This window comes from Garra rufa, chromosome 3 (assembly GCF_049309525.1).
Source record: "Garra rufa chromosome 3, GarRuf1.0, whole genome shotgun sequence".
NCBI classification, from domain to species: Eukaryota; Metazoa; Chordata; class Actinopteri; order Cypriniformes; family Cyprinidae; genus Garra; species Garra rufa.
The window spans coordinates 57,426,505-57,437,348 of NC_133363.1; the positions used below are offsets into that span (position 1 = coordinate 57,426,505).

At 34.4% G+C, this 10,844-nt stretch overlaps 2 protein-coding genes across 2 annotated transcripts; both read left to right on the forward strand.

Annotated features, from left to right (window-relative positions):
• Nucleotides 1-830: 830 nt before the first annotated feature.
• Nucleotides 831-2,917, forward strand: polr2l (RNA polymerase II, I and III subunit L). The gene is made up of 3 exons (XM_073837577.1): nt 831-906; nt 2,377-2,488; nt 2,583-2,917. Exons 2-3 carry the CDS (start codon nt 2,394-2,396, stop codon nt 2,689-2,691), a joined length of 204 nt encoding a protein of 67 aa, XP_073693678.1. The 5' UTR covers nt 831-906; nt 2,377-2,393; the 3' UTR covers nt 2,692-2,917.
• A 1,588-nt stretch (nt 2,918-4,505) lies between these two features.
• sdhaf2 (succinate dehydrogenase complex assembly factor 2) lies at nt 4,506-10,028 on the forward strand. Its single transcript, XM_073837382.1, has 4 exons — nt 4,506-4,660; nt 5,107-5,318; nt 7,118-7,227; nt 7,608-10,028. The coding sequence occupies exons 1-4, from the start codon at nt 4,634-4,636 to the stop codon at nt 7,733-7,735; spliced, it is 477 nt and encodes a 158-aa protein (XP_073693483.1). The 5' UTR covers nt 4,506-4,633; the 3' UTR covers nt 7,736-10,028.
• Nucleotides 10,029-10,844: the final 816 nt, after the last annotated feature.

Below are 10,844 nucleotides of genomic sequence, written 5' to 3' on the forward strand. Positions count from 1 at the left end.
TGGTTTATGTTGGTCCTTAGCTGGTTTATGCTGGTCCTTGACCAGCTAAGGACCAGCTTAAACAAGAATCAAAACTACCTAACCAGCATATGCTGTTTTTTTCACCAGGGAAGACATGCAAACGTAAAAGAAAACCAAACTGGACACAAGAATAGTTGTTACTTCTTGCCCAACTTGTTAATGAAAACACCAATATTAGCTATTAAAGGAAAATTTGGAGTTGGGATAACCTCCAAAAGCTAAAAAGATGCAAAATTGCCAGCAACAGCCATTTTAGCCCTCCTGGGAAAACAAACAAACAACAACAAAACGATAGAAACCATTACAGAATTTGTAATGATTTTACTGGTTATAATGGGATTTGTATGGGTTTTAATGGAAACGGTAAGGGTGCCAGTTAGTCTCTACTGGTAATTGGTCGCCTTCTATTGGTGGCTTGTTAAAAACACTAAATCTAAAACACTAAAATCTAATGGATTTTAATGGTTAAAAGTTGATGGTTTGAAATGTTTGTAATCGTATTAGTGGAAACCATTAGAATTTCTGTGATGATTTCTTAGTGACTTAAGAGTCCTCTTCACTACTAACGTTTCACAGATTTAGTTACCCCCAAAACGCTTTGTGAAATACTCTTAAAGCAAATATTTAGGAGTCCTAAATTTAATTTATACCAATTATTTGAGTTTGACCGATTTTTCTCATGTTCTTCGGTTTAGGCTAGAAGGGATCCAGCTCTGGCTACTGGGCATGCGCACATTCTTCACTTTCATAAGCGCACGGATCGCTTTTCATGAGCTTGCTTCCATCCGTGCGTATTTGACAAACGCAACGCGGAAATGACGCAGTTGTAATGCGTTTGTTTTAAGCGGCGCAAGAGGAACGTGTGTGGCGTGCGAGATTGTTTAGGTAATGTTTCTACATTTTTTTGAATAGCTTTAAACGTCTTGAAGAATAATAACCGGTTCTAACTGCAAGCGTTTAGTTAAGGATTCATAACTGAGTATATCGAGAATTATATCGAGCTGATTTTATGTATTTAGGCTGTTTTCGGCTATCATATTATATATACATTTCTAAATATAAATATTATTACTGTTAAAAATAACTGCGTTCTATTTGAATATATTTTAAAATGTAATTTATTCCTGTGATTTAAAAGCTGATTTTTTAGCATCGTTACTCCAGTCTCATGATCCTTCAGAAATCATTCTAATATTCTGATTTGCTGCTCAAAAAACATTTTTTAGTATTATCATCAATATTTAAAACGGTTAAGTACATTTTGTCAGGAGTCTTTGATGAGTAGAAAGATCCAAAGATCAGCATTTCTGAAATAAAAAGCTTTTGTAACATTATTCACTAACAGTGTTTACAGTTGTTCTTTTGCATTATTGACATACTATTTTCTATTTAATACTGTAAAGCTGTTTTGAAACAAGCTGTTTTGTTAAAAGTGCTAGTTAATACTTTAATAATTAAAGTGGTAATTGTAGAAATTAATACTTTTATTTAGCCAGGATGCTTAAAATTGATCAAAATGATATTGATAATAAAGACATTATAATGTTACAAAAGATTTCTATTTCAGATAAACGTTGTTCTTTGAATCTTTCTATTCATCAAATAATCCTGAAAACAATGTACTCAACTGTTTTAAATATTGATAATAATAATAAATGTTTCTTAAACAGCAAACCAACAGAACAAGCAGGGCAGATGAACTTTCTATTCAACAAAGAAACCTGAAAAAAAGATTACGTTTTCAACATAATAAGTTTATGAGCAGCAAATCAGCATATTAGAATGATTTCTGAAGGATCATGTGACACTGAAGACTGGAGTAATGATGCTGAAAATTCAGCTTTGAAATCAAAGGAATAAATTACATTTTAAAATATATTCAAATAGAAAGCAGTTATCTTAAATAGTAAAAATATTTCAAAAATGTACTCTTTGCTGTACTTTGTATGAAATAAATGCAGGTTAGGTGAGCAGAAGAGACTTCTTTAAAAAAACATTAAAAATCTTACTGTTCAAAACCTTTGGCTAGTAGTGTTTGTGTGTGTGTGTGTGTGTATATATATATATATATATATATATATACACACACACACACATACATATAGTAAAATGTCATAAGTCATCATGACTTCAGTCTGTCTGTTCAGGGTCTTATTGGAGACACTTAGACTAATATATAAATGCTTAAATTATACCATTGCTTATTTTAATTCAGAAGCTTGGTACCTGACATACAAATGGAAATCCAGCAATCACTGGGAAATGATTAAAAGTCCTTATCTGATAATTATGACTGGAATGGTCTAGTCAAAACAGTGCATGTTGTCTAATAAACGCTTACTTTTTTCAACTCAGGTCTCTCATCCTTCACCATGATCATCCCTGTTCGCTGCTTCACCTGTGGAAAGATTGTTGGGAACAAATGGGAGGCGTATTTAGGTCTTCTTCAAGCAGAGTACACAGAAGGGTGAGTTCATAAAATTTCCATTTAGGTTTGATTTCTCTGCATGTTTTACTTTATACCAGTGTTGAACTGAATCTCACTCTGCTCATTTTCACAGTGATGCTCTTGACGCTCTGGGTTTGAAGAGATACTGCTGTCGCCGGATGCTTCTGGCTCACGTGGATCTCATTGAGAAGTTGTTGAATTATGCACCGCTGGAGAAATGAGGAGAAATTGAAGATGAAAATCCTGTTCAGCCTCTCATATTTTCAAAGACTTGATCCTAAGGGAAGAGATAGAGGCGTGGGTTTCGACCCGGACATGGCTGGTACATTAGACCATGTCTGAAACATGCTTATGATGTTGCATTTTTGTTTTTTAGCATTTTGTTAAATAAAGATTGAAATGTATCTGTTGTGTGGTTCATTACATTTTTTGCAGGAGCAAGTATAACCTGGATATATTTTTTGCTTCTCAGCTGTTTTCAACTAGTGTTATCAAATCATTAAGTAAATCCAGTATGTACCTGTTTTTTTTTTTGTACAGAGATACCCCCAGCCTTAACTCAAAAAAATATTCACCCTCATTATTTTCTACATTTGTCTGCTGTTTATTTTTTCTGTGGAACACAAAAAGCAAATTTGAGTAAAATGTTGCAGCTCTTTATTATATAACAACGGTTCATATTGACACATCTGCTAAGTGTTAGAATGATGAGAAAAGTAGAGAACAGACTGCAAATTAAGTGATTTTCACTGATAATCTTACCATGTTGCTTTTAGAAATTTCACATAAGCACTTGCTATCACACAGTTATCATTATCAATGTTGCCTTGCCAAGTAACTGACCTAAGTTTAAGTTAAACCACTGAAATGAAACTGGAAATTAAAACTAATATAATAAGTTAACTTTATTTACTGTTAACATACACCTTTCAGAATCTGCAAAATGTTAATTATTTTACCAAAATAAGAGGGATCATACAAAATGCATGTTGTTTTTTATTTAGTAGTACTGACCTGAATATGGTATTTCACATAAAAGATGTTTACATATAGTCCACAAGAGAAAATAATAATTGAATTTATAAAAATGACCTTGTTCAAAAGTTTACATACACTTGATTCTTAATACTGTGTTGTTACCTGAATGATCCACAGCTGTGTTTTTTATTTGTTTAGTGATAGCTCTCCATGAGTCCCTTGTTTGTCCTGAACAGTTAAACTGCCTGCTGTTCTTCAGAAAAATCCTTCAGGTCTCACAAATTCTTTGGTTTTTCAGCATTTTTGTGTATTGGAACCCTGTCCAACAATGACTGTTTGATTTTGAGATCCATTTTTTTCACACTGAGGACAACTGAGAGAATCATATGCAACTATTACAGAAGGTTTAAATGCTCACTGATGCTCCAGAAGGAAAACCATGCATTAAGAGACGGGGGGATGAAAACGTTATGCTGTGTGTTATGAAGTGTGTTAATTATATTTAAGTATTAACAAATAAATGTAACTTTTGTCTAAGCTTCCAAAACAGAGCATAAAGTTAAAACCTGGAGATTTACTCATTAAAGTAACTGATGAACAAATGTCAGATTTAAGTCAAATTTGTATTTTGGAGACTAATTAAACTGTAAGTAGCAAAATATCAGTTTTAGGCTTTGGAATGTAATTTGAGTTTATTTATTTTCAGACACTAAATACATTTTGCACTTGTTTTGCGTATAATAAACGAAAGAAAGGGGAATTAATATGGTATTTATTCATATTAATTAGCACTGTCCCTTTAAATATTGATGTAACACCGAAAACTTCCATCCGCTTTCGCGAGTTCTCACTGAAACACATTCCCTAGGAAACAAACACTAGCTTTTAATAGACTTAACCTTTGTTAAACTTACGCGTGTCAACCCAGAGTTCAAGGACAAACTCTAAGGTTAAAACACACACCTGCTACGTCTGCACGACATATTCTACTATTCAAAGCAACATTCAAATAGTATTCAAATAAGAATGTGATATTGACCTTACCAACATGGCGGCATCTGCACGACGTTTCCTGCTCTGGTTGTGAAACAGTTGCATAAACTCTCCTTCAAAAAAAAAAAAAAAAAAAAACTGTCAGCCAAACACTTGATCAGTCACACATCACTGAAGATACTCCGCGATAACATGTTTTCAGCAACTGTCGCACGAAAGGTACGTTTATTTGGTTATAATTCAAATGTGGCGACAGGTTTTAAAGATCTAGTTTGACCTCATGTGTCTGAAGTGAGATAAAACAAGGTCCTCTTTCTGCAGCCCATCATGCTAATATAGTACAGCTGATGTGTAACATCTAAATAAAAACAAAACCCGGTTTTGTTTGATTTTTATCCTATTGTCTTATTTTGAATTGCCATAGGCAGATGAGGACGCTATCAACACTAACTGTACTTTGAATTCATACATAACAATAATTTCACTCTTGTTATACTAGTTTACATAGTTACAGTTTTTTTTAGAAGACAGAGTCATGAGTAGGTATTTTTACTTGTTAATGAACATCTAATATTACTGATTATTCACCTCTTGAGACCTTGTTTTATATTTTTTAAAAACAAAACAAGGTTATTATAGTTAACCAAAACTATATATTTTCCCAGGTCCTTCATTCCGTTTGCCGGACATCACTGCGTCCAGCTGTGAGCACAGTGATTTCTCGGGGATACAGAGGCGATGCCCCAGAACCAACCATGATTGAGATCCCTCTGCCTCCATGGCAGGAGAGGGCAGGAGAATCCCTGGATATCAAGAGGAAGAGACTCCTGTATGAGAGCCGCAAGAGAGGCATGCTGGAGAACTGCATCCTTCTGAGGTCAGCAGAGCAAGAAGACATCGTAGGCAAAATGCACTGTCTCAACCAGTGTTGGGGAAGTTACTTTTAGAAGTAATGCATTACAATATTGAGCTACTCCCTAAAAAGGAACTAATTACGTTACTTAGTTACTTTTTATGGAAAGTAATGCAATGCGTTACTTTTTAAATCCGGGCAGGGCTTGCTTGTTTGTTTTTAATATAAAAAGTTCTGTTTTTGGCAAATGTAAAAGCCTTTTCACACCAAAAGCCTCAGGCTTAGAGAAAAGTAAATTAACGTCAGTATAGTAGACCGCAGAAGAAAAAATGTCAACTCTTCAGCAGTTAAAAAGGAAAACAAATGTTAGATTATCTTGAGTCATTTTTGCTTATTAGTATGGATGAATTGGATCATCGAAGATCGGCAGTAAAGACATTGGTTAATAAAATAGGATTAAATACATAAAGGATATTTGTAATATTTAACATATTTAATTATTACAGGTTTGCGTCTTATTCTGAGTTGAATTTCACTGTTTTTTTGAGGAATACTGGATCTGTTTTTTTAGTGAGTGAGATGAATTAATGCATGCTCACATTTATTCTAGAGCTCAAGTAACATCTTACTCACGATTTCTCTCAACATCGGGACAGGAGAGCTTTTAATCAATAAATGGGGAAAAAAAGTAACTGCCGTTACTTATTTGAAAAAGTAACTCAGATATTTTCTTTTCAATTAAAAAGTAATGTGTTACTTGGAAAAAGTAATATTATTACGTAACTTGCATTACTTGTAATGCGTTAACCCCAGCACTGGTCTCAACAGACAGCAAAACATATTCTAGGCTTGCCAACAACATTTTATATTGTCTAAGTGTATCTAAGTATGTTCAGGGTAAATTGTGTAAGCTGTATACACTGAATACTGCCTACTATTTACAACTGTTCACTACCAGTCAAACGTTTTTGAACAGTAAGATTTAGTCTCTTAAGTGCTCACCTGCATTTATTTGATTCAAAGTACAGCAAAAAAGTATATTTTTGAAATATATTTACTATTTCAAATAATTGTTTTCTATTTGAATATATTTTAAAATGTGTTTTCAAAGCTGAATTTTTAGCATCATTACTTCAGTCACATGATCCTTCAGAAATCATTCTAATATTCTGATTTGCGGCTCAAAAAACTTGTTTTATTATTATGTTAATAACAGCTAAATAGATTTTTTTTTCAGATTTATCTGAATAGTAAGCTCAGAAGAACAGCATTTATCTGAAATAGATTTTTTTGTAACATTATAAATCTCTTTATTATCACTTTTGTTCAATTTAAAGCATCCTTCCTAAATAAAAGTATTAATTTCTTTCTCTCTCTCTCTCTCTATATACACATTTATTTCAGATAAATGCTGATCTCTGGATCTTTCTATTTATCAAAGAATCCTGAAAAAATGTACTCAACTGTTTTAAATAATTATAATAATAATAAATGTTTCTTGTACAGCAAATTTAGCATATTAGAATGATTTCTAAAGAATCGTGTGACACTAAAGACCAGAGGAGTGATGCTGAAAATGTAGCTTTGATCACAGAAATAAATTACATTTTAAAATATATTCAAATAGAAAGCAGTTATTTTAGACAGTAAAACTATTTCACAATATTACTGCTTTTGTTGTATTTTGGAAATAAATGCAGGCTTGGTGAGCAGAAGATAATTCTTTACAAAAACATTACGAATTTCAGTATTAAAAAACTTTTGAAATAAGCATAATACTATTACTATATAACTATTCTGACACTTACTTGTTTCGTTACCAGCCTTTTTGCTAAGCAGTACCTGAACACAATGAGTGAATCTCAACTAAAGCAGTATGACAGAATCATCAATGAACCCAGCAATGACTGGGACATCTACTACTGGGCAACAGGTATGTATGAATGGACAAACTAAACAGATAGAAGTATTCAATTACTCTGTTATTCAATTGAAATCTAAATCATGTTTTACTTGATTTTATCCTTTTTTTTTAAAAATAATATCAATAACATGCATTGGTATGTCAAGCACAATAAGACCAGGGGGGTGTTCCATAAACCAAGTTTACCAAATAAGTCAGGCTTATTTCAGTTAGTCTGACTTATTGTCACTTGATTTGTCTCAAAATAAGTCAGACTAACTGAAATAAGCCTGACTTATTTGGTAAACTTGGTTTATGGAACACCCCCCAGGAATGTGTATAAAGGAAGTAAATGGGGTCTAAAAGTATGAGTGCGCACACATTTCTAAATACCGTCTTCCTTTTGTCAGAAGCTAAGCCGACGCCTGACGTGTACCAGGGTGAGGTGATGGACATGCTCATAGAGTTTGCCAAGAACAAGGACATGGAACAGCGTCTGGACGCACCGAATCTGGAATATCTAGACAAGAGCAGTTAAAGCTCACCTTTCTGTCAAAGACTGTCAATGAGAAGCAGAACTGAACTCGCCTCAGACACATGAGACCTATTCAAAATCATTTTAAAGGTTCCTGGAAATAAATATTTCATCATTGACTATAAAGGCACATCATATTTTGGACAGCTTGCATGCACACAAATAAACTGTTCAACAACTTGTCAAAAAGCGGATCATTTGATTCACATTAACATATAAAAATAACTTTAAATGTACATTTAATACATATACAGTGGTGTAAAAAAGTGTTGGCCCCCTTAATTTGAATTTTTTTTTTGCATGTTTGTCACACTTTAATGTTTCAGATCATCAAACTAATTTAAATATTATTCAAAGATAACACAAGTTGCAGTTTTTAAATGAAGGGTTTTTTATGAAGGGAAAAAATCCAAACCCACATGGCCCTGTGTGAAAAAGTGTTTCCACCATAAGTAAGATACTGGGCAAAAATGGCCTGCATGGCAGAGTTCTAAGACGAAAACCGCTGCTGAGCAAAAAGAACATAAAGGCTCGTTTCAGTTTTGCCAGAACACATCTTGATGATCCCCAAGACTTTGGGGAAAATACTCTGGACTGATGAGACAAAAGTTAAACTTTTTGGAAGGTGTGTGTCCCATTACATCTGGTGTAAAAGTAACAACATTTCAGAAAAAGAACATCATACCAACAGTAAAATATGGTGGTGGTAGTGTGATAGTCTGGGGCTGGAAGACTTGCTGTGATAAATGGAACCATGAATTCTGCTGTCTACCAAAAAATCCTAAAGGACAATGTCCGGCCATCTGTTCGTGACCTTAAAGGAACACTCCACTTTTTTTGTAAATAGGCTCATTCTCCAACTCCCCCCGAGTTAATAAGTTGATTTTTTTACCGTTTTGAAATCCATTCAGCCGTTCTCCTGTTCTGGCGATATCGCTTTTAGCATAGCTTAGCATAGATCATTGAATCCTATTAGACCAATAGCATCGCGTTCAAAAATGACCAACGAGTTTCCATATTTGTTGTATTTAAAACTTGACTCTTCTGTAGTTATATCGTGTACTAAGACCGGTGGAAATGCAAAGCTGCGAGTTTCTAGGCTGATAAGATTAGGAACTACACTTCCATTCCGGCGTAATAGTCAAGGAAGTTTGCTGCCGTAATATGGCTGAAGCAGGTGGAGTATTAACAGAAATGAGTTACCAGCTAGTTTAGCATTTGCACATGTGCTGCGTGGTATTACTGCTCCTGCTTCGGCCATATTACGGCAGCAAACTTCCTTGACTATTACGCCAGAATGGAAGTGTAGTTCCTAATCTTATCAGCCTGGAAACACGCAGCTTTGCATTTCCACCGGTCTTAGTACACGATATAACTACAGAAGAGTCAAGTTTTAAATAGGACAAATATGGAAACTCATTGGTCATTTTTGAACGTGATGCTATTGGTCTAATAGGATTCAATGATCTATGCTAAGCTATGCTAAAATTGATATCGCCAGAACAGGAGAACGGCTGAATGGATTTCAAAACGGTAAAACTCAACTTATTAACTCGGGGGGAGTTGGAGAATGAGCCTATTTCCAAAAAAAGTGGAGTGTTCCTTTGAGCTGAAGCGAACTTGGGTTTTGCAGCAGGACAATGATCTAAAACACACCAGCAAATCCACCTCTGAATCGCTGAAGAAAAACAAAATGAAGACTTTGGAGTGGCCTAATCAAAGTCCTGAGCTGAATCCTGAAAAGGCAGTTCATGCTCGGAAACCCTCCAATGTGGCTGAATTACAACAATTCTGCCAAGATGAGTGGCCAAAATTCCTGCACAGCGCTGTAACAGACTCATTGCAAGTTATCGCAAATGCTTGATTGCAGTTGTTGCTGCTAAGGATGGCCCAAGCAGTTATTAAGTTTAGGGGGCAAACACTTTTTCACACAGGGCCATGTGGCTTTGGATTCTGTTTTCCCTTCATAATAAAGAATGTCATTCAAAAACTGCATGCTGTGTTTACTTGTGTTATCTTTGATTAATATTTAAATTTGTTTGATGATCTGAAACAAAGTATGACAAACATGCAAAAAAAAAAAAAAAATCAGGAAGGGGGCCAACACTTTTTCACACCACTGTATACATATAAAATTTAAGTTGGTACTGTGTGTGTGAAATGTGTGTATAGTGTATTTATGAATATATCAATTAAATAAAATAATATATAAATGGCAAGTCTGATTTTGAATGAACACTGTAAAAAGTTGATTTGAAAATGCCAGATGTATTAAAGTTTCTTCTAATTGATGACACTGCTGTTTGTGTTTCTGCAGGTTTATAATAGCCACAGGAAGAGTATTTTTTTTTTTTTAAGATTTCTGTCATTTAAATATATTATTTCAGTGTCTTTTTCTCATGACATGGAAATGTAGTTGCATGAAGTTCATTCGATAAAAGCTTTTACAGTACTTCACTTCAGGCATTGAAAAGTTCACCGCATGAATCATGTTGTTTTCTTAAGTAGCTCAATTTACAACAAATTAGAGTGTATTCAAAGCTCATGCACAGGGTTGTGCTAATGCACCATTTAGCTCTGATATGGCTGAATAGAATAGACTGATTGCATCTATTTGTGTAGTTATAATTTAAAATAATTGACATTGATTTGTCCATAAAATGTCAGACCTCAAGGCTTAAATTGAAGATTTAAAAAGGGCTTTATGCACAAAAGAGACCTGATGAGATCTAAAAGGTGCTTAAGACTCTTCAGACAAGGTTGTTGTTGGTCAGAAATATTATCACAAGATGTATTTGGTCATTTGGCACCCTTAAAAATCAATGTTACTGCATTTTCGTCTAATGCAATGGCATTCATATCTATATAAAACGTGTTTTTAGTCTCTACCAGAAGATGGCAGGCTTTTCCTTGCTAATAAGATTGATGTAAAGAGATGTGCAGCGATTTCCTCCCTGTTGAAACGTATCCAAGTGTTTTGACTAATTGAGTCTTTGACATCCCACTCAAGCAGCGTTTGTTGGCCGCAGGAGCGAGCACGCTTCGCACCAAAACCGATCCGACACTGCCCTGAATGCTAAGGTACATAGACGTCAAAGGGCATACGATTTGA